At 38.4% G+C, this 24,876-nt stretch overlaps 1 protein-coding gene across 2 annotated transcripts in view; it reads right to left on the minus strand.

The window, feature by feature from the left end:
• Positions 1 to 24,876, minus strand: part of MMS19 (MMS19 homolog, cytosolic iron-sulfur assembly component) — a 116,850-nt gene that overhangs the window by 6,120 nt on the left and 85,854 nt on the right. For both annotated transcript variants that reach the window (XM_072424765.1, XM_072424764.1), the window contains exons 4-24: positions 20,989 to 21,074; positions 19,180 to 19,254; positions 17,972 to 18,041; positions 16,309 to 16,437; positions 11,873 to 11,934; positions 11,601 to 11,687; positions 11,281 to 11,355; positions 11,038 to 11,115; positions 10,814 to 10,952; positions 10,572 to 10,726; positions 8,894 to 8,969; positions 8,276 to 8,401; positions 7,633 to 7,714; positions 6,970 to 7,067; positions 6,527 to 6,682; positions 6,245 to 6,397; positions 5,506 to 5,605; positions 3,110 to 3,212; positions 2,379 to 2,453; positions 1,854 to 1,980; positions 1,618 to 1,718 (exon numbers count right to left, since the gene is read on the minus strand). In XM_072424765.1, coding sequence (XP_072280866.1) covers positions 1,618 to 1,718; positions 1,854 to 1,980; positions 2,379 to 2,453; positions 3,110 to 3,212; positions 5,506 to 5,605; positions 6,245 to 6,397; positions 6,527 to 6,682; positions 6,970 to 7,067; positions 7,633 to 7,714; positions 8,276 to 8,401; positions 8,894 to 8,969; positions 10,572 to 10,726; positions 10,814 to 10,952; positions 11,038 to 11,115; positions 11,281 to 11,355; positions 11,601 to 11,687; positions 11,873 to 11,934; positions 16,309 to 16,437; positions 17,972 to 18,041; positions 19,180 to 19,251 — 2,064 coding nt within the window. In that variant the 5' untranslated portion in view covers positions 19,252 to 19,254; positions 20,989 to 21,074. The remainder of the gene's footprint in view (positions 1 to 1,617; positions 1,719 to 1,853; positions 1,981 to 2,378; positions 2,454 to 3,109; positions 3,213 to 5,505; positions 5,606 to 6,244; positions 6,398 to 6,526; positions 6,683 to 6,969; positions 7,068 to 7,632; positions 7,715 to 8,275; positions 8,402 to 8,893; positions 8,970 to 10,571; positions 10,727 to 10,813; positions 10,953 to 11,037; positions 11,116 to 11,280; positions 11,356 to 11,600; positions 11,688 to 11,872; positions 11,935 to 16,308; positions 16,438 to 17,971; positions 18,042 to 19,179; positions 19,255 to 20,988; positions 21,075 to 24,876) is intronic.

Here is a 24,876-nt window from a genome sequence, read left to right on the forward strand (position 1 = left end):
AATATATTACAAGCCTAGCAATTATCTGTTTAACTTAGGAGACCCTGCTGAACTTAGACAAAATCTTTAAGATCACATCTACCCCTAGGAGTGTAATTTCTCTTTCAAGGCAGCCATAGACTGGAAAAGATCTCCCCGATAATAATAGGCAGGAGCAATATGCAGCTTTTAGTGAAGCCCTAAGACGGGTTGTGATAATGACCTGCATATGGTGTCCTAAATTTTATGTAACTTCTTACAATGACCTTTTTTGTTCTGATAAAATACACAACTGAAAGTGTTTTGTTTAAAATGCTTGCTGATCTTAATAACTTCCTGTGCTCCCTGCTTGTGCTGCACCCTTAACTACTTACATTGTTCTCAGCTGTCTCCAAATACAAAGGACCTTATTACAAGACCTCTTGGAAATCGCCCAATTATCACAATCAATGCTTGACTCCAGGCACTAAGCCACTTTAGATGTGATTATATCGTCCAACAATAATGGTCTAAAGCTACGTACACACTTCCAATTATTATCGTTGGTAAACGAACGATCCTGCACGATATCTGCGAACGATCGTATAGCACCGATCCTGTACATACAGATAACGACACAATCGTTCGTAGATATTGTACACACAATAGATGCGATCGTTTGAGCGATACAAGAAGTGACGTGCACGACAGGAAGTGAACGAACGTTCGTTCATCACGCATGCTCAGACCATGGACGATCAATGAACGATCGTACACACGAACGATGGTCAACGATCGTCGTCCAATCCGATCCGCCAGTCCGGTCGTTCATTTCCAACGACTTTCCTCGTTCGTCGGCGTCGTTGGTTACTTTTTTTACGAACGATTTTTGCCCAATCGATCGTTCGTCGTTCATTTTGAACGATAAAAATTGGAAGTGTGTACGCAGCTTAAGGCTATGCTCACATGTTAGAGGATTGTCGCCTGAGACAATTAAAAGTGGTCCTTCTACCACTGTCCTCCCGTCTAAGAGGGTCCTTCTCTAATGACTTTTTAACGGGGACCTTCTCCCACTGACCCCCAATCTAAGAAGGTCCTTATCTCTCAATGTTTTGTAAAATAGAGCAAGCTTATGCATTTTTATCATCCTGATACAGATACACGGTGAGTGAGCATTGTTGTCCAAGAACTGGAAGTATGTTCCTAGCAGAATTACCATGTGAAAATAGAGAAAAAGCAACATTATAACAGAAAACAAATGCAGCCACCAGATTAGTGCAGATGAGTTTCAATATATACAAAATTTTGGGATTAGATAAGTGTTCAACCTTTCATCTTCTCCAATCTGAAGGGAAGGATGCCACAAGATAACAAAAGCCTCTGATGTCTCATCCATTAAGAGGTTGTAAATTGCCTAATTATCACAATCAATGCTTGACATTAGCCATATTATGCATTTAGATGTGATTAAAAGAGCCAACAAGAATGTATAAGACTAGGCTCACATGTTAAAAAATTGTCGCCTAAGACAATTAAAAGTTGAACTTCAAGATCGCCCAACAGTAATCATTTGCGTTATTAGGAGTGAGCAAGGATTATGGTGTCTTAAGACAATAGACAACAGATAACACACCAACATTTTTTTAAATTTCCAATTACCCAGACAAGAAGCGTCAAGGCCTGTGTCCTCGTGTGTTCATCTGCCAGGCCAAGTTCTATTTTACAAGATGCACTTTGCAATACATCGTCCAGAAGATCCCCTGCGCGAAGAAGAACAAAGTGGGTGCAATGTTATATTTTAACAGATTTTGTAAATATACACTGATAAGCATGAAAGACACCAACACTAAAGCTCTGGATAAAAAAATCATCTTTTCTGAATCCTTTACACTCACCAGGTGGACATTTGTTGATCAAACCAGCAAAGCACTTGGCAGAGGAAGAGTAAGTAAATGGACTGGATCCAGATAGGCTCAGAGACAGCAAATGTTGCAACAGACGGCTCAGATGAGGGATTTCCACCTGTATACAAAATACATCATTAAACTTAAAACACAAAAAAATGTCTCCATAAATATTCAGCACAGAAAATCTGTAATCTAAATATAGGGTAGGTTGCCATTAAAAAAGAGCAGGTGTACATTGGGGACAGAAATATGGTTAAATGCTTTTTACCCTAAAGAACTTAATTCCAACAAGCGCAACTAATTTCTCTCTCCTTTAAGATTTCTAATACTGCAAGACAGCCAGAATACCTGAGAAGGGGACAAAGAATGAACACCTAAACCTAAACAGATAGATACTTTTACCAGATATATATGTTGTATTAGAAGTGTTATCCAGATACCCTCCACTATGGTGCATGTCTGCAATTCGGTCCCACAGCGCAACAAAATATCAACATACTCTGTAATACTTACATTTCTTGGTAATGAACATACGAAGGCCATTAGCAGTGCAACTAGTCGGCTCTGGGGGGCTGATGGGCCATCAGTCTGCAGTCAGATTAAAAAATAGTTTTATTAATATGGTGGATGTAAAGAAATAAAAAAGTAACAAGATTTAGATACAATAATACATCCAGTGCCTGAGCAGCATATCACTTGCAATCGAACGATTCAGATGTTGCATTCACCAAAGGGTGACATTACATACAGCAGGCAGGTGCAACCTCAGAGTTTAGTCCCTTAGACTACTGTGCTGAGCTGTCCAGAAATGTCTGGTCCACCAGCCAAATTTTATATTTAAATGGATGCTGCACCAAATTAGCTGGCAATACAGACTCAGGTTTTAGTGCTTTCCGGGTCTCAAACCTAAAACCTTGATCCAGGTGGGAAACTAAAAAAAAGCACTGAAACTAAAAAACAGAAATACAATTATTTTGTAAAATAAAGTCAGCAATGGCTAACTAATACTTCCTAAAAATACAGAGTTTTCTTTAAACCAGATGTTAAACTCAAATTAAAAAGGTGGACTGAAAAAAGTGTAATTACATTTTTAAGGGGCCACATTATTTCCACTAAGGTACACAACTAAATTCCAGAAAAAAATTGTATTACTAGTGGAGGGACCTTAAATAGTCAGCTGCAGCCACAATTAAAATTAGGCTAATAAAGGGGTGAAATCTTAAAAAAAAATAAAAAAAAAATACCTGAAATGGAAGGAATTTGGCAGTGAAATTGTTTTCAGTAAGGACAGAAACTTCTCCATCTAGAAAAAGGTTTACAACCTGGGAGACACTTGAAGATGCTAACCTAAAAGACAACAAAGACACAAATCATGACTTGATATAAACTGCACTGGTGATCATTATCTGGAACAAGCACTCCTCATATACAACCTTCCTGGTGCTGTCCTGGGAGTAACAAAATTCATACTTTCATCATAAAATGTCCCTGATTTAGGCCTGATATACAGCTGGTAGTCATTTTTTACATTTTTTAATGGATTTATTATTATTATACAGTATCTATAAATCTCCGGAATATTACGCAGTGCTGTACAAAATCCATAGTCATGTCACTAACTGTCCCTCAAAGGAGCTCACTATCTAATGTCCCTACCATAGTTATATGTCATTAAAAAAAGTCTAAGGTCAATTTGGGGGGAACCTAACTGTATGTTTTTGGAATGTGGGAGGAATCCGGAGTACTCAGAAAACCCACGCAAACACAGGGAGAACCTGCAAACTCCATCCATATAGTGTCCTGGCCGAGATTCGAACCTGGGACCCAGTGCTGCAAAGGTGCTAACCTCTGAGCCACCATGCTGCCCGGAATAATAAAAGATCTAGATACTTTTGGCCACACATTGCATTTACCTAATAAGCAACTGTTCAGTTTTAGTCATTGTTTTGTTCTGTAGAATCTGTTGTGGGTTGATTGTATATAGTTCCACAAAATGTGATCTTTTTATCTACCTATAAAAGGAAGATAGCAAGGGTCCATTAAATCCCCTAGCGGTAATCCCGAATGTGACTTGGGGTGGATTTTCCATGCAAAAACCAGTAATCCCGAGTCACACTCGGGGTCGCTTTAAACTTAAAAAAACCCACTTACCTTGTTCCGCTGGCGTCCCCTGGTGTCCTGCTCCTCCGATCTCTAATTGCCAGGACATGGGTTGGTGCAGGCGGGAGAATTGGCGGGAAATTTAAGTAATTTTGTATTGGATTCATTCATAGGATTCAGAAAATTTTATACAATATACATATAATTAAATTATATATTTATTATACAAGCTACTGTACAAATATATTACATGGTAAACTATTTTTTAAATTTTTTTCAACAGATTTTTGCATTTTTTTATTTAAAGTTTATTATTAAATTTAATAAATATAAGACATATTTTGGTGAGTTATGCCTAATAATTATAGTCTACAATGCAAAAAATAAATAACACTTTTTGCATGGAAATTTGGACAGAACTAGAATGCTAGGGAGGTTAAAAAAACAGGGAATCTGGCATCTCCTCAAACATTCTCTCATGTTAAACAATTCCTGTCATTGAAACACATGGACCTGGAAGTTTGATGTTTTGAGGGCATTGACGTTTTCTAAAAAGGGCCCATAGTGTTTTGTACCAAGGTCAGGTTTTAGTTTTTTCCCAATTTAGAAAGCCGTTCCTCTGGATGTTTGAAGCAATGTACATTTTTTTTTATTATAGTAATCACCCATCCACAATATTCAATATGTTTTTGTTTTTGAGACCAATCACTTGTGTAATAAAAATATAAATACCTGCACTTTATCCATACTGCATATAATCCTTGTGTTTGCCTGTCCACGGCATAAGAAAAGCCTTACACAGGGTTATATAGACTTTCTGTTTAATAGCACTTGACCTGTGCAGTCTCATGCCCCTTCATACCTCCAAATGCTGGGTATTAACTTCATCTCCCACCAATTGTTATTATTATTATTAAACAGGATTTATAGAGCGCCAACATATTACGCAGCGCTGTACATTAAATAGGGTTTGCAAATAACAGACTTAATACAGGAGGAGAGAATCCTGCCCCGAAGAGCTTACAATCTAGTAGGTGGGGGAATATACACACAATAGGATGGAAGATATATAGTGGTGGGAAGTAGTGGTGGTTTCAAAAGACAAAAGAAGATGGGTAGGCTAGTTTGAAAAAATGGATTTTGAGCGCTTTTTTAAAGGAGCAGAAAGTAGGAGCAAGCCGAAAAGAAGGAAGCCATTCCAGAGAGTTGGGGCAACTCTGGAAAAGTCTTGTATCCATGCGTGTGATGAGGTTGTGAGTGAGGAAGCCATTAGTAGGTCATTGGAGGAGCGGAGAGCGGCTGGGGGAGTACTTTTTTACCAGGTCAGAAATTTAAGTGGGACATTAACTGAGGAAGGATTTGATGAGTCAAATGAACCAATGAACAGTTGTGAGGGGATGATGAAAAATTACACATACCCAGGTGGGGAAAAAGGATTACATAAAATCTGCTTCATTGCCCTTTAGCTGCAAATATGTAACAAGTGAAAAATACCACTAAAAAAATATGTAGTAATGCAAATAATTGTACAAGAACTTACTCTGGGTTGAGATGAGTGGTGGCTGCACTGATTATAGGCACCATGGCGTTGAGAACGCTGTCATTAAGAAGAACGTGACTTTCCACTGCAGTCTCCCTGTCTGAGGAAAGGAACAAGCATTATACTCCGTATAACCTCAACTTTCCACTGCTACAATACAAAACTACATACAATGAACAGTAAAAAAGCACAAATACACTCACATCAAAATAATTTACTATTTATCGAACATGCTAAGGCATTTGTTATTCTGTTCCAGCATTCTAGTGATCGAGAGATCTTTGCCAGAAAGCATAGCCAGGTTGGTGAATTCACTTTTCCATAGCAGTTAGACATTACAGCTTGGTTACCAACAAACTTGGACTGGATAATGAAGAAACAGGAGCATACTGAACACGTCACCTACATGCACTTTGTTCATTCAGCAAGCTCCCAATGGTTGACTCCTCCACTCCCAGTTGCAGCAGAATAAAATACAGGTAACAAGTATTTTCAAGAGCATACAGTGGGATAGCACTGACAGCCTTCCTATTTTCTCTGAGTGGGTTATATCAGCTGAATACAATAGCGGTTTGGTTAAAAGTTGTCTACAACAAACAAAATAAATGTTTATTTAAGAAATTAGCTTAAAAAGGATGATGGAATATTCTTCCAGGTTTTTTAAACCTAACCTGTTTTCCAGAAATTAATAAAATGTAAAATAAAAAAATTAAATGTATTTAAGATTGTGTTGTGTCACCTTGCATTGCAGCCTGTACAGTCAGGGATAGGAGGCAGGGTACCACAGTCTTATGATAGAAGCACAGAGACTTGGCATTTTCCTGGCATTGTACAGCCACATGATGAAGACTCTTACACACTGCCACAATGTCTTCAGCATTTGTCTGCCCATCTACATCAGCAAGAGAATAAACAAAAAAGAATATAAGTTCTGGCACTGGTATGACCAAGGCATTACAGTTACAAGATGATTTACTAGAAGCCGATACACCAGATATATTTTATTGTAAAGAGTATATACCTTTCTGTGCTCTTTTGAGATGACCAAGTAGAATGGGAACGGTTTCTTCTACAATACTGTGATGTGTAGACATTGCCGCTAAAGCTTCCAGACATCTCAGCCATATGGAATGCTCTGGGACACCACTGCTTGCGGGTTCAACACCCTCCATAGATACTGCCAAAAAAACACAACTTTAACTTCATGTACATTTTGTGGTGACCATATACTTTAGACAACAACCCAATTAACAAACGACCTCCAGGACAGATTCCAAAATATAATATGCAAATATATCACATTTTGATTTAGACTATATAAGCATTATATTCTGATAAGCAGCCATTTCCTTTTTAAAGCTTACGTGAGAGCTTTTGTGACAAACATTCTTTATTCTCTAAAAACACATAGTATTTTCACACAATAAAATAAAAAAAAAAAAGTTTTTTTTTTATTACACTTACCTGCTTGTAGCCGTGAACATAGCTGAGGCACCATCCTACTAATGAATACTGCTGGGTGAATTTTAGCCAGTGATCCTGAAGCTTCAATTGCAGCCTGGCTACAATAAACAGAATATAATCAGATTTGAGATAAGAAAGATATATGATTTAATAGGCAAATACATATATCGGAGATACACAACACCTGGAACACTATTTGAAGGGAAATCTCCATCTGTTTACTGGTTTAAACTTTAGCTATACGAGCAGCTTTTTAGTTTTTTTGTTTTATTACATGTATATTTGTTTATATTAAAAGAAAGTTCTACTTTGGGATCAGGCAGGGCTTTATTGCAGAAAGGGACAGGCGATGTCCCTTCTGCAATAAGCATGCTTACCTACTTGACTGCCGTCACTAATTCGGGTTCAGAAAAGATGCACACGCGCAAATCAGGGTTTGTTGCTTGGGTACTCCGCACATCCCGGCTTTCCCTGGTCAATCGAGGCTCCTATCCTCTTCTAATGTATTGAATATATATACAGTTTAACACAAATGTGAGGACCTCATTCTTTGACTGATCACATTGTTTGGATAGGCTCACGCTTTCAAAATCACAATGGCGTGCCCAGTCTGATGCTACATTCTATAAGTTTAATTTAAAAATGTAGTTAACACAAATATACCAGCTTTGAGGGTCTGCCTCCTCCAGGATAAGTCGTGTCAGATGGTCAGCAACTAGATCGATATCTTCTGCTGACAAGAAGCCTTCAGAGAAAAAAAAGAAAAATGGAAGCCAATGATTAAAAAAAAATAAACTCCTTTCAATACAGATCTTCCATTTAGACAGAAGCTTGGGGTTTCAAGTGTAATCCGACAGTTTAAATCAGCTAAACTTATTCCAGATACATCAGAGCAAAAGATGTTTAATATCTTGTTTGTTTTATTTCTAAAGCAAACACAGAATCATGCTGCAGAAAAAGACTTATAGGTAAAAGCAGAGGTCTCACTGCAGAGTTCCAACGTGACCCTACAAAGTCACACAGCCATTAAAGCTCTGATTCATCTCTGCACCCTCATACAATCCCTTTAAAATTGGACATACAGTCCAAAAACCTAACTTTTAACCACAACTTTTTTTATGTAGTTGTGGATCAGTTAGAGGAAGGTTAGAACCTCTGTCAGGCTTAGTGTCCTTGCTACCGTGAGTAAGCTTTCAGTTCTTGTCCCTAACACTGCTCTGGTGCTAAAACCCAAAGCACCGAGAGTGCCCCGACTGTGTACTAAGATTATAAGTGAGAGCCTAATTTACTGTAAAGAGAAACAAACCTTGATCTGTGGAGAGCACAGTCATAGCCTTTACTGCCACCAAATGGAGCTGTGCACTGGGATCCGTTACTGCAGAGAATACCATACTGCATAAGGGTTCTCTGAAGCTCTGCAAACTATCCCCATCTGTAAGAATAAAAGAAAACAAGGGTGAATAATTGTATCAAGCACTTCCCACTTCGTACCCCTTTTATAATTTTTGCCATGCATTTCTTATTACATAACCCAGTTATTCTCTTTTCTCATTGCAAATGTTTTGGGTTTTCACCATGACCTATGTACCAAAATTAAATTTACCATTTCTTACAATATTTTCAAATTTATATTTGTAAGACACAAAATTGTTTTAGCACCCAGCAATAGCATCTTTGCCTGGGCACTTTTTCCTAAAATAATAAAGGTTTCTAAGAAAACTGAGAAATACTCGTGAGCCTACTTAATTTTATTGTTACTACACACTATGGTAAAGTCACCCCTCCTGTGCACCCGCCTTCAGCTCCTTATCTTATTTGCAAAGAGAAAGCTGCAAATTGAAATATAACTTGGAAGCTTTAGATGTCGCAGATGCAAAATTAAACAGGAACGTTTTAAAGCACTATAAGAAAATGAACAAGTTACCTTCATCAAATAGCCATTTACTCTGCAACTTAAGAAATCCCAGGGTCATCTCCAATATGGTCCTTCGATGGCTGCTCTAAAATCAAACAGAATGAAAATAAAGGGATATGGCCTTTAGTCACTAAGAAATGGAAATGTTACAGGTGGATTGAGCAGGGAAAAAGGGGAAACACTACATTCATGTGATTGGCAGAAAATTGGATTCATTTACCAATGTTGATAATTATTTTTTTCCCCATCACTGAACATATATACATTTTTTATTCTTACACATATACCTTACCTTTCCAGACATGGAAACCCCACATTTTTCTATAGATATTACTGCACACTGTACACTTATTACAATGTACATTAAAAGCTGCAGTTAGTCTGTAAGAGTCCTTCTCATTTCTGGAGGACATCCAGCATCATCTAAGCCCTTTCCTGCCCAGACAAACTGCCCCTGGGGCGCCAAAATTCATTCACTGGACTTGACAATATGAGCTAATATTTGCATATCTCCCATCAAAAGCCCACCGAATGCATTAGGCTCCTAGTAAAAGTACTGAGGCAGGGTGTAATGTGTTCCAAGAACTTTAAGAATATTCTTAATTTTTGGGTCAATTTATGTCTATTGAAAAATATAAAAAAGAATATACAACACAAGTAATACAATCTTGTTACAGCAGTGTGTATTCACACATTCAACAACAGCATGTTGTAAAATAAAAAAAAACAGATAGTAACTAAACAATTTTTTTTAAATATTAATAAATGAAAAGTTAGGATGGGATAGGGGGTATGGGTACAATAACCATGCAAGGATGTTTAGACCAAAGGGATGGAAGAGGCTCCAAGCCAATTCCTCAGCATAGATGATCAGTTTAGCTTATAGTAAGTGACTATGACATGGCATTTCTGGCAAAATGAACTTACATTTTCTGCAAATACTTTAAATATTCTTAGCCTGAAAAACAAACTAAGGCAACCACCACATCTAAGGACAGATCAGCTGTAATAAATTACACTTTGGCTCCTGGGTTAAAAAATGGCCTGTGAGATTATTTATTTTTTGCATGCACTCCCCTGTGAATTGTGCAGTAACTAAATAGCCATAGTGGCCTGTTTATTCGATGTAAAAAAAAAAATACATAATATATTACTTATTTAAAATAACAAAGGCAAATAACAAAATAAGGTTGGGTACACACGTGCAATAATTGTCCTTGGAAAGGTTCTTTCATGATCCTTTGCAACGACAAAAGACTGAACGATGTATACAGCACTGTTATGTTCTATGGAGAGGGGATGGGGAGATAGGCGGAGTGGGACTTCCCTTCGCTTTTTTATTATTAATAATAATATAGGATTTATATAGCGCCAACATATAACGCAGTGCTGTACATTAAATAGGGGTTGCAAATGACAGACAGATACCGGAGAAGGAGAGGAACCTGCCCCGAAACTTTCATTACAATAATTCCTCATTCGTCGTCCGCAGATCCGCCAGGACAGAAGAGTGATGTACACATGCCAGATTCTCTTTGGATATCAGCCCTGAGGCAAATATTGGAAGATAATCATTTGACGTGTGTACATAGCCTAAGATTTGGTTTTAAAGATAATCAAAAAGAAGGTAAGCACATCACCCAAATTTAAAGCAGAATGATCTCTTCTCCAACACACAACCTCTCACCTGACCATGTTGGTTGTACTGCTCCAGCAGAAGAGGGAGGACACTGGCTGACACTTTCAGACACGCCCTTGAGGAGGCGCTAGCTGCAGCCTGAAGAAGTTTGGCACTTGGCCAAACCAGTTTCATGTCTGGCTCACATAGATGATGCCTGCAATCTAGAAAAAAGTATGACTTGTTAGCGAGTGATATTTGCCGAAAAGATCGTTTTCTTGGTTACCCATTACCAGCACCCAGTTAGTTACCTTGCAGAACATTGTTCAAAAATCCTTCTAATAAATCCTCAGAGTCAGAACCCAACACTGAGCATGACAGACAGGCCGAGAGTGCCTGTAGGGCAGCCAGACCCTCGGTTTCCACTTTCTCACTTGCGGTCTGAAATACCTGGAAAGCAAAAAAAAAAAAAAAAACATTAATGACATTGCCTTGACTTTGGCAGAAAGCAACCCAGCACAAACTTATAAAGTACCTCTTTGCGGATAGAAGCCCAGAGACCTGGCAGATATTCTTTCAGCTCTTTCTGTCCATAGACTGCACATGCAGCTTTCTGTAAAACACATAAAAATAAAAACTGATAATAGAACAAAGATATGGGTGCCATGCTGTCTAATATTTTAAGTTGCACTGAAAATAACAATTTTTACCCACTTATTTTACAGCAAATAATACACAAATATAAAGGGAAAAGTTTCAGGAAAGCTTGTTTTCTCACCAAGGTGTGCAGGGAATCCAGTTTAGCACTCTGTACATCAGAATCCATTTTCTCGATCAGCAGTGGCAGCAAGAACTGGTTAGGAAAAACACAAATTTGTTAGTTGTAGAATAATAATATAATATCCCAGGCATTTAGAAGAGTAGATGCATTGACAAAGAAAGTGTGCACAGATAGCTCAATTTCTGGCATGACCAACAGGCATTTTTTAGCATCTATGGAACAGATATAACAAAATTCTTTCAACAACATATTTATTAAACCTGAAAGTGGCAAGTAAAATGTTCATTGTTGGGGTTTACATACACATTAATGCTTACCTCAGCAAAACGAGGGGTGGCTGCCAAGACTGCACGAAGGCTCATTATCAAGTCTTCCCTTGTGATGCCATGTGGGTCATTGGAAGGCTGGAGAATAACCAGTAAAACATCATGGTATTACAAACATATAGAATATATATAAATAGAATAAAAAGAAAAAGTATTAATCACACTTTAACAATATAAGATAATAAAGGGTAATGTCAACAGGCAACAATACCCAAAAGCAAAATTAATAAAAAAAAAAAAAAAAAAAAAATAACTAAACCTACCGGATTAAAGTCAATGGGGAAATAGCAAGACACCACTTCAAATAACTCCTCCACAAAGGGCCCTATACAAAAAGAGTAAAATGCAAAAATATAGTAAAAGTTCTAATACAACATTTTTTTTTTTAAGAAAAGATTCAAGAATTCTTTAACTAAAGATTGTTTATTAGCACTCAAAAAGCTGCATAGGTGTCTAACTAAGAGCCCTCTAGCCAAGTGGACAGCTGCATCCAACCATGTTGCCCTTAAAATATGGGCACTACTGTCTAACTATGGTTAGACAAAAAAAACAAAAAAGACTGGCGTTTTAAGGCAGCAAATTCCATATATTGTTAAAGTAAATTGTACAAATATTAATCACAAGTGCAGACAATAAGTAAGAATGGTTTTTCCCATTAAATGCTTACATATGAATCCCTACTTATTCAATATGATGGTAAGGATAACGTCTCAAGACCCGACACGTTTCGCCAATGAGCTTCTTCAGGGGATGTACTAAGAACGTTAATGCATGGTAACCAAAGAGGTTTCATGCAAAGACAGACAAACTCCTTCAAAAGGTATGGCATCCAAAATACTCAAACTTAAAAGCTTGGACACAATTTACTGGTGCTAGAGGGGTTCCCTTGTGTTACACAGTTACATCGTAAGTTAAGTTGAAAAAAAGACAAAGGTCCAACAAGTTCAACCACTAGTTGGAAATAAACATATCCCAGATATAAAACCCTATGGACAAAGTTTATCCAGAGGAAGGCAGAAAAGCCCTGGTACAATTTGCTCCAACAGGGGAGAAAAATTCCTTCCCGATTCCCTGGATCAATGGTCTCCGTTATCTTTACTTTAAAGCCTTAATACCCAGTTATATTCTGTGCTTCCAGAGATCATCCAAATTTTTCTTAAAGCAATCTATAGTAGTTGCTGAAACTACTTCCTGAGGGAGCTGATTCCACATTTTCACAGACCTTACAGTGAAGAATCCCTTCCTTACCTGGAGCTTAAACTTCTTTTTTCTCCAGACACAAAGAGCACCCCATTGTTCTTTGTAATGATCCCAAAGTGAATAATTGGGAAGAGAGTTCTCTATATGGACTGTTTATATATTTCTACTGGGTGACCATATCCCCCCTTATATGTCTATTCTCAAGGGAGAATAGATTCAGTTCAGCTAATCTCTCCTCATAGCTGAGCTCCTCCATTCCTTTTATTAGTTTAGTTGCCCCTCTCTGCACCCTCTCCATTTCCACAATGTCCTTTTTGTGAACTGGTGGCCAAAACTGGACTGCATATTACAGATGTGATCTGACCAATGCTTTGTACAGGGGCAGGATTATGTCTCCATCTCTGCAGTCTATTCCTCTTTTATTACAAGAAAGTACTTTACTAGCCTTAGATATTGCATGCTGTTATTAGGTCTATGATCTACCAGAAGCCCCAGATCCTTTTTTTTTCTGACTCCCCCAAATGTATTCCCCATTGACAGTATGGAGCATGCATGTTTTTAGCCTTGTTGATAGGTGAGGGAGCCAGGGTATCCTGAGATTGAGTATTTTGAATCTCTTGCCTTTATAGGCATTTGTTTGTCTTCACATGAAACCTCTTCAGATACCATGCATTAACATTATCAGTACATCCTGAGGAAGCTTACTGGCGAAAAGCGTCAGAACATTAGACGTTATCACCATCATCATATAAATTAGGGATTCATATGTATTGCAATTTTTGGTACTCTATACCATATATACCATACCCAGTCTTTTTTGGGTTTTGTCTAAGCAATGTATCTTGTTTCTGGGGGAGGCAGTATCCTACTAATTTGGAAGAAGAATTGGTATCTCTTTTCTTTTGCATTTGGCATAAACTAAAATATGCTGTGTAATAAAGCTCAGTTGGTAAACATGTCTGAGGGCTTCCAGATCCACTTCCTCTAGTAGTGTGACAACTCAGCTTCCACTCTTTACACATTGCAGTATGGTCACATTTTTTTTGACATTCCATTTCTATTAAATGTACAGATGGTCACCATGATATTACAGGACTGGAATTGTGTTCTAGCTTGTCAAATGTGTGAGACACAGCTATGTTATGTCTGCTCAGCTTGTTTGAGATGCCTATGTCTCACCCACTTTGTTCTTGTACATGCCAAAAACATGCCCGTGTGGCATGCAGAAGCATGGGTTAAGTATTCTCTGTGGAGAAGTTAGCACAGTTCACATGAATAAAAGGATAGCTATGCCAAATTCTTGCTAACATCAGGATCGTGCAGCAGAGGCATGGAAGAACTATACAGTATATTTTCATTCTGAGGGTAAATAGAGGCAAGATTCACTTTGTGCGGAAAAGTAATAAGATTAACACATGAAGTTAAAGGATCTTGCTGCCTTCAGTTGTACTGTACAGCTCAGGCCACAACATGCAAAATAAAGATTCCATCACAGACATGCTATTGGGATAGCTGCGGGCTATTTTATTAGGAACAGTAATTTTACTGCCTAACAGTACACCCAAAGAAAGATTTCACTGAAATCACTAATACACTGCCAAATATCTTTGAAAACATACAATAGAAACATTGTGTAACTGGTGAGAGTTGTTGTAGGGCAAACACTGATGGGAGAAAAGTATCATGAGTCAGTATAGCGCTTTGCTCCAGAAGAAGGCTTATGTTCGATTTCTTTAGTTGTGGTTTTCCGTATTCCTAAGCAAAGTGTATCTGACAAATCTCAGCTTTAACAGTCTGTACACAACATCAGATAAATTATTACTAAGAAGTAGCATAAGATTAGGCTGTCAGCAGCTTTTATTTAATTTGAGAATAATACCTTTAAAGCATTATATTATAGTGCCTGATTTTACAACACTTGGTTATCATAGTAATTAGAAAAATGGAAACACTGATATAATGGGTAAAATACAGAATGAGTTCAAAGTTCAAGGGAAAGACATGTGCCAATACCAATCATACACATACAAATGCTTCATGTGTTGCAATGAAAATCTCAGGAACTGTTCATTCCTATTATAAGCAATGAAACTGATGTCCTGGTCCAAGCCAATCTTATCCTGAGCTGTATTTTTCTGAATGGCTCAAATGCAATATAATGCACTCTGGATAATGTCGGTGGCCATTATCAATAACTGTTTTGTCAGAGCTGTTTTTCTTCATACAGCTAGAGTGATGCTAGACTGGCTGTGGATTACATGGTATATGAGTAAATTAACAATATTGTTTACATTCTAAAAATTATAGGTTATTTTACATTCTTTAAACCGCATTTCTGGGAAGCTTCTACCTTTGCAAAGCACAGATTACTGATTCTGGGTTTGGTATACATACCTTTGAAGGTGCAGATAGAAGCTGGTACCTTTCATGCAATTAAAGTCTGACCTGTGCAAGGCTAGACTTAACTAATGGAGGCACCGTCCAAAATGAAATCTGAATATTTATGGTAATGTCAATCTAAACCAACCTTAAATGGTAGAAGGAACCCTGTAGTGCAATTACCTGTCTAACTACCGATAACTACCTAACTACTCCTTCAAGCATGGCTTTCTTCTGGGTTGGTGCCAAGGGTCTGTCCCCCAGAGGTTTCTTATAAAACCACCCTGGCTCACAAGATATTGCTGCAGAGAACTATCCAATGCCACCACCGGTAGAAGCGAAAAAATACCCAGGGATGTCACGACAAAAAAGAAACTTTAAGAAAAAAGTGTCACAGAGTAGCTCAATTAATCTTAGAATCAGGCTTAGAACCTTGTTAAATTATCTTGGAACCTTGACTTCCTAAACTGAGGCATAATCTCAACTCTTAAGATTTCCCATCAGCTGTTCCTCACTTACCATATGCCAGAACTTCAGTGGTCAGTAGAGACCAGAGACCCTGCCACAACAGATAGTTTAAAGATGGAACCAGCCTTAGGATATGTACATACATGCAATAATTGTCATTGGAAAGGATGTACATACAGCACTGTTCTCCCCTATGGAGAGGGGAAAACAGTGGAGTGGCAACCCCCTGCGCTCTCTACCCTTCACTTTCATTATGATCGTGCCTCATTTGTGGATCCGCCAGGATGATCGTCTGGATGAAAAACGCTGTACACACGCCAGATTCTCATCCGATATCAGCCCCGAGGCGATTATCAGATGAGACTCATCTGAAGTGTGTACGTAGCCTTAGAGCCTGAAGGTAGTGGGTCTTATCCCATTATAAGCAGTAGATGAAAGCCCATATATATATATAGGCTGGGTCTAATAGATAAGAGGGTTCGATTTCAAGACCATAGCTATTGCATACACCACAAGGTGGTTTACCTTCAGAACTGTTGCAATCTTTGAATTGCCAGTCATTGTTCAATGATGAAACAGAATCCAGCCTTTCTCATACAAACTTACAAAACCCACACATTTATCATGTAAGCATAGTATACTAAGGTCTTACCAAGAGCATAGTTCTTTATTATAATGTCATGTACGATTCGGAAGGCCACAAGCAGGTTACGAGGGTCCTTTTCCCCATCCATAACTTGAATAAAACCGAAGGTAAAATCTGCTCCAAGACTCTTCAATTCTATAGTCAAGTATAAGAGATATATTTCCATATATTACCATGTTGCCAATATATGAGCATTTACATCATCCTTTGCTAGAAAAGCTGAAAATTCTAAAAATTTGTTTGGAAAAGTAAACTGAACATTTACATAATGCATACATTATGAGTACAAAACCCGACTCAAGCAAGGCACTGGGCTTTAAACCCTGTACCACCAAGCTGTTCTAATATAGTTTTTGAGGTGTTTTTATGATAACCTACAGCTCGATTTAAAGCACCCTGAGCACAGAAGATTTTGTATCCTATAAAACACAGAATTGTGCCACTCACTGTTCTCCCTAATGGAGAAACACTGTACCAGTGGACCTGCAAAGATCTACCTGCTTTTACCTAATTTATTCTATTGATCCATTTAGCCATCTGGAGAAGAGGGGCAAAAGAAGAAAGCAAAGACCGTCCGGTACAAAGATTGCCAATAAATTATGCACAAAGCAGAACAGGGCATGGTAGGTCACCATCTGGTACCATGGTAGGTCACCAAGAAAAGTTGACTGTGGAAAGCCTACAGGCAAAATTGATGACTAGTCATTTATCTTTACTTTCAATGCCTCACATGTACAAACCAAGGGGGCATATCACATAAAAAGCATCAGCGTGTTTCTTTTATTAGTTTACACAGCCACATAATCCACAATACTATACAGAAAACAGGGCATTCCCAGAGGTGTCAGACCCAAGGGTAACCTATAACCTGATGTCTCTTCCAGAGTTACACAAACACGTACACTCTAGGGTCAGAAAAGTAAACTATGAAATGAACCTGCTGGTTATTTGTTCAGCACAAGTAAAAGCATTTAGACAGAGTATAATTTATTTATCTGAATCTTTAGTGTCTGCTAAACTCCCACATGCATTCTACCATACTGGTACTTGAAGGTACAATAAATCTTTTTGGGCCATATCCTTTCTCTATGTGGTGGAAGAATTAAGAACGTATAGCCAATGGTGACCTACTTAAAAAATGCTATTACGTCTTATTAGCCACACACAAATGCTCTGGGTCAGTGACCAACCAGCAATTATGCAGCAAGTGGGCTCAAAGTGAAGTCCTTCATTGCATACTAATTCTGGATCCACAGAGATATTAGAGCAGGATAATAGCAGAGCAATAGGCATTTCTAAGCTCCAGTTATATCAGTCATCATTTATTCTTACAATAGTATTAAATTATGGGTAATCTCAGATATCACCCTGTGGTTTATTAAGATTATTTTAATGACATCCTGGTCAGGATATCTCGCGATTTGCTCTAACTGCCTCACACTAGCTGCAATTGTTGCCCCGTAGACAATGAAAGATGTATGAACATCCATTTGGAAGAATGAGATATTCTAGCAAGGTGCATAGCAGCTGGTGGAGCTGGGAACTCAAGATAAAAGATTAAAAGTCCCCGTAATGGTCAGCAAAAAAATTGTATTTTCTATTTGGTCAATAAATATTTAAAGTATATCCAGTACAAAAAGAAAATCACAAGTAAACCAACTATCCATACCATCTTCTCTGTTCTTCATAAAATTGGTGATGATCAAATAGACCGTATGACGATCCAACTGCATTAAAGACTGTATGGAAAATCAAACATATTGGAGTTTAGTATTAGAAAATAAATATTATTATACATGTATATGTTAAAAAGAGGTCTGAAAATTGCATATGAACATGCATTTGCAGCCAACTGGCTGCTGCAACAAATCCAGACATCATCATTAAACACTAGGGATGAGTGAGAATGCCTCTGGCATTTTTGCGAAAATTTCCTCCAACTTCTGATGGGTCCGCGAAATTTGGGCGAACCAATATCGCGAAATCATCGGAAGATCGAGGAAATTACAGGAGGATTCTCAGGGCTGCAGTCATTCTTGTAGTGCTGGGAATCCTCCTGTTTGCGATCCCCGGCACTAGAAGTTAATTACCTCTAGTGCCTGGGGATCGCAGTGGAACTGCAGATGAACTCTCAATGGAGTTTCTCTATTGAGAGTCCATCTGCAGTGCAGTTCCCACGGTCACCGGGCTGATAAATACTCCACTGAGAGTTTATCTGCAGTTCCACTGCGATCCCCAGGCACTAGAGGTTTATTAACCTCTAATGCCTCGACATCGCAGTGGATTTTCGGGGCTGCATGCGTTCATACAGCCTTGGGAATCCGGTGTGCAATCCCCGGCACTAGAGGTTAAACGGGGACAAATCTCCCCCATTTAAAACCTCTAGTGCTCTAAAGCTTTCCACAGCCAATCAGAGAGCACTAGAGGTTTTGAATGGGGAGACTTGTATCCGTTTAACCTCCAGTGTTGGGGATCGCACACTTCTGCATTTATTGATCATCACAGCCCGTGATTTTATTTTTTTTTTTATATTTTTTTTATTAAAATTTGAGCTCGATTGGCGAATTTACACCAGTCGTTCTCGCTTACAATTTCTATAAGCGAGAACGGCTGATTTCGCTGCAAGATTAAGTTTTAAAAACTTGCTCGCTCATCCCTATTTAAGACACATTTCTCCTAGCAGACATTCCAATGTTTTACTCATTTTAAGAAAAGAATCCAGTACCGGCCTTTCCTAAGCATGTCGAGTGCCAAAGTGTACTTCTTGGAATCTTATTACTAATTAAACAATTTGCAACACCCTCCTATTCCCCCTCCAACACACACTTCCCAAGAGAGCTATTTGATATAAAAACAGAAGAATTTAGACAATTTTACCTGAACATGAACCTCCTGGAATATGGACTTCAGTACAGACACTGCCAGACCCAGGGGGAAAACTTCAGACATACTCTGAGAAAAAACACAAATTGTTAGTGAGAAATAACATTTCTTATTAAATTCAATGAAACACAGAACCCATCTAGCATATAAAAGCCTGAACACTAAGCAAAGGTGCCCACCCTAATGTACAATTCTGTGTTTTGCTGGAGGTCCAAAAGGCAGACAGGACTGGTGCTTCAAACCAAGGGCATTCATCATACTGTTCCTGTTTATATATTTATTAATTTTACATTTAGAATGTAGGAATTACTGACCCCAGTGCCTACCTGATAAAATAAATGTATATGTTAGGAATTAGCTTAGACTATATAGATGCTATCAAAAAGGTCCAAAATTGGTCTGACTAGTACAAAGTCTAAAACTGACGTTTATATAAGGGAATATTTTAAAACAGAACTTTAACAAGGTGCCAAATACATACTGGCACATTGCCATGATAGTCTGTCTCACTAATTAATAGGAATGTGTTGCAGATAGAGGAGGTGGAGGAGCTGTGCCAGGCCAGACCACCCCAAAATCTGAGCAGAACAAGGGGGCTAAAACAGCTGCAGGTATGTGCAAGCACCCACAGGCTCCTGTGAAGGTGTTACTGTAAATATAAGGCATGTATATGAATAAGAAAGCTATGGCATCTGGTTTAATTGTTATTATTACACAACATTTACTGAGCGCCAACATATTACGCAGCACTTTACAAAGTCCGTAGTCATGTCACTAGCTGTACCTCAAAAGAGCTCACAATCTAACGTCCCTACCTCAGTAATATATTTTTATTGCAGTCTCAATTTTGTGAGGAAGTCAATTAACCTAAGTACATGTGTTCTTTTCTTGTTTTTTTTGGAACGTGGGAGGAAACCCACGCAAACACGCGGAGAACCTGCAAACTCCATGCACAAAGTGGTTTTTGTGTGTTTAAACTGTAACTATTCATGACACGCAATGCAGTTCAATCCAACACTGGACAGCTTTCCAAAATGTCCAAAATTAAATATATTTTTACTAGGACCGGTCAGTGCAAGCTTCAGCTTGTAAACGTTCGTCTGAGATGTTATGTGTACATTAGGAACAAAAAAAACTTTTTACCAAAAACCTTTCTTCATGCTCCTGAAGTTTATGAAAAGGCATTTATTTTATTTTGGACAATGAAGTGAGGAGTTGTACCCTCTATAAAGTTTTTATTGCTGCTTGTGTTCCCTGTGGTGAAATTCTCAGCTTTATAACTCCTGGTGACCATGGTCATTTAAATAGATTTAGGACAAATGTTAGTTATCAGTTTGGGAGGTGGAAATTTTGTTCACTTTGGAGGGATCTCCTTAAACTGAAATCTTCTTAAAAAAAAACTGATAGATTTTAACCCTTTCCTACTCTATTAAAAAAATATAAAATTAAGAACTTGTCTGGAGTGCTGGCTGCATATTTTCACAAGCATTTAGCACTTTGTCCAACAATTCCAGGCTGCAGAAAAAGTTTCAAAGAGCTGCTCAAAGCCTGCAAAAACTTTGGCAAATACATGTCGTACACACTGTTCATCAGAGTAAATTTTACAAGTCTGAAGCCTTGTCAATTTTACAAGTCTAGTCTGAAAGAATTAGGAAATTTTTGTATCAGTCAGCCTACAGATTTACAACATGCAGTGCTTGGGTTTGTGTTCCACATTGGAGCACACCTTTATCTTAACATTAAATAAATAAATGTCACTCTCAGTGTCATGGCAGTGGGAGGAAGAAGCAGGAGGATGCTTACCAATGCCTTTAGCCCCTGCAATACATGTGGGGTGATCACATGATGATCCTTCAGTCTGTTTTCATAGAATACAACAAGAACTTCCACTGGAAAGAAAACACAACACTAAAGGTTAGTTGAAGCATCACTAGAAAAATAAAAATTTAAACAATTGTGGACAATGGTCACGCTACACACTACAAAATGCTTTATCAAAAGGTAACAATGGGTGCGTAGTACACTCTTGTGCTTGTAAACGAATACACATGTATGTGTTTTTGGCACCTACCTGGTGGACCTGGCTATTCACTCCGCCCTCCCCATTAGGGAGGACAATAGCAATAGCAAAGGTAGATCACCAAACCATTTGGTGGGTCCCAATCATCAAAGCTGAACTCCAGGTATATATAAAAGGCACACATTTGCCGCTTGGAATTCATTATCACATCTTTAAATGCAATTAAAGCATTTGCATTGCCTTTTGTAGTTTCTGGTCTAGCAGCAATAATGCTTGAGGAGGGGGAAGCAGGAATGACTGCCACATAAGGTGTGCTGCATGAAAATGTGCTAATATAAACTGTGTTAATAGAAAAAAACAAAGGGAGCAGATAGAAGACCTCTTGAGCCTGTTGCTGTCCTTTTAATTTGCAATTAGGCTGAGGTTGGAGAAGATAGCACTTTATTCCTTTATCACATTCCTCAAATCCTATAAATCTGGTTAAAGTAGATTGCTTAGTAATTTAGCCTTCTGCTGGAGTTTAAATCAAAGATTAATTAGAGGAGCATGACACTATGATGTTGTTCTGTAAAGGGTACAGTTGGGCAGAACTGAGAACTCTGGTGGGGATATATTGCCCCGGTAGACACATACAAGAGATATATGATGTCATTGTGGCGTCCCAATGACTTTCTACTAGATTTACTAGACGTTACTAATGCCATAGAAATAGATCTAAGGACATATTTCTCTCAAAACGTAGGAACCACTTCTAATGCCTTTCATGTATGGGAAGCACACAAATGTTTTGTACGCGGCCTTCTTGTACGACACAGTAGAAGACTTCAACGAGCAAAATTGAGAAGCTGCTCACTGAACTGCATGTACTCGAAACATAACACAAGAGGCCACACTCAACTGATCTGGAAAACAATATGCACACAGTGAGAGAACAAATTAAAACCCTACACCAAAAACAAGCCAGATTGGAACTGCAGAAATGCAGACAATACTACTATGAACATGCCAATCGTTGCGGGAGAGCCTTAGCATGAGCAATAGCGATTAAAAAAAGCTTTCAGCTATATTCAAGTATTAAGACACAAAAGGGAACAATATCACACATCACAGCCCAGCCTTTTCATGAATACTACCAACAATTGTATAGGACCTATGCCCTACCACATGATACCCAACAACATTACAAGACATTACATTACAAGAACTTCAGTCCCCACTGTCCATAACTGCTACCGGGAAAGCTCCTGGCCCTGATGGATGACCTTATTATACTACAACAAATTCTTTCACATACTAGGGAGGTAATAGACACTTACAATGCCATACCTCAAGGCCATACTCCTTTGGCCGATACTTTGACAGCACAAATTTCAGTAATCTTAATACCTGATAAAGACCCACAATCTTGTATAGTATATAAGGAAAGATCTCCAAAAATGGGAACAATTAGCCCGCACTTGGTTCGGCAAATGTAACATTCTGAAGATGAATGTGATGCCTAGACTCCTGTATCTCTTGAAGGCTTTGCTGATACATGTACCCATGCAGATGATGGCCGGTTTTAAAACGTAATTTTTTAAATTTCACTGGCACCATGACATATCCAGACTGAGCTTTCAGACGCTACGTTTACCTAAGTCGAAAGGGAGGCTTAGCCTTCCCAGGCCCAGTTCACCTGTCCAGGCTGGTGACTGGTGCACTAATAAGCATGTCAAATTATAGGTCCAGATAAGAGACTTCGCTGCTGGGACTTCTAAAGAAACGCTTGCCTGGGCTCCCCCAACTGTCACATTTCTTGCATTTAAACACCCTTTTATTGGTAACACTTACGGCTATTTCTAAATATTTTCACACACAAAATACCTCAACATACCTCTCACCACTATTCACCCATCCTTACACACCCGAATTTTTCTGCAGTTGTTAATGATCCAATTTTCAGAGCCTGCTTGCTGCACAGATATTCTAGGGCACACCAATTTTTTAGCAATTGGCACTGGAAATCAATTCTTGACTTATAGATAAGTGAGAAACTCCTCAGGCTTGGCAACTGGCGTACAATACAAATAACTTATTTCCTTCACTCTCTGCCACACCACAGTCGCTTTGAAAGACCTGTGCTGACCTTACAGACTATATGTAAAAAAGCAAAACCAATAAGAGGCACAGTGTCCCTTGCCTACCAAACTCCTATAATGGCCCAAACGTCTAACAAACCCTATTTTGTGGTGAATTGTGAAAAGAATTTAAATATGGAGTTCACCGATTCTCAGTTGGAACACATGCTACACTTCAGCCACAAGGCCTCTAATTGTAGTACCAGGAAACAAATTAAAAGTTACTGACGAGGTGGTACAGAACGCCTGCCAACTTGGCAAGGATTTTCCCCATTCTGCTGCTATCTGCTGGAGATGTCACTCCAATTCATATTTTTTGATATTGCCCGGCATTACAGTCTTTCTGGAGCGGAGTGACAGATGTAATCCACAAGTTGACTGAGGTGGATATTAGAGGAAAACCCGAGATAGCCCTACAACATGTCACAAATCTCACTCAGAAACAGTATAAGTGATCCCTGGTACGCCATCTTTTCAATGCAGTGAAAGTGTACATACCAGCTTCTTGGAAAAAAGAACCCCCCCGACGATTGACCATTAGTTACATCAAGTGGGTGACATATATTTTATGGAAGAAATAATGGCGACCAGAGATAACGATTCAGAGAAGTTCACACGGATGTAGTTTTACTGGATCCAATATTACAGATTACAGTTTGTTACTGACAACGAGGAACCTACCTCTTGGATGTACATGTGCAGGAGGCATATTTCTAAAAGGGGAAGATGGCAGAATATGTAAGACCATCCTCCTACCTCCCCCTCCATCTTTTCCTGCCCCAATCAAAACCTTTTAATATTTCTCTGTCTTTTTTCTTACCTTTTTTGATCTACCTATTTTTTTTTTCTTTTATTAAAAATGCAGAACAATGGAGGCGCATCGAGCTTACGGTTTTGACTGTTCTCATGATTCCTGCAATTTCTTGTTTTTATTCTTTTTGTTTTGTAATAATTTGCTGTGTCTTATTTATTCAAAATGCACTTTATGTATATTTTTTGATGTGTCTTATTCAATAAAACATTATTAAAAAAGCAGAAAAAAGAAGAGATGAATGATGCCAGTATGTGATTGAGCTTTCCTAAATCATCTCAGATTTCAGTTTTTGGGTTATGTTGACCTGGAAAAATTTTATCCACATTCAATCTGAAAAGTAAAATGGTTGAAAATCTTTTCCTGATAGAGGTTGACTAGACATACTTAGAAGTCATTAAAAGACAAAAAAAAAAGTTTCAAGCTAGATATTATCACCAAGCATCCATCTGGTAATATTGTGCAAGTAATTAGTTTGTGACTCGGGTACAGATCTCATAACTTGAAGTTTCAGAGCATATGACAAGCAGCAAATACAGTGTTTCATCTCTTTCATATTCAGCTGTTATTTAAACTGAATATTATATCAGCAGTGGATGCTCAGTGCTCTGCATGTTATTGTACTTATGTCAGTATGTGATCAACCATATTTGTATCAGCAGGCTCTGCATAGAGACCGCAAACAGCTGGAAGCTCCCATTAACAGACAATTACAAGGGAACAGAACGTCTTTTAAATCAATC

Source organism: Pyxicephalus adspersus, chromosome 10 (genome assembly GCF_032062135.1).
Source record: "Pyxicephalus adspersus chromosome 10, UCB_Pads_2.0, whole genome shotgun sequence".
Taxonomy (NCBI): Eukaryota; Metazoa; Chordata; class Amphibia; order Anura; family Pyxicephalidae; genus Pyxicephalus; species Pyxicephalus adspersus.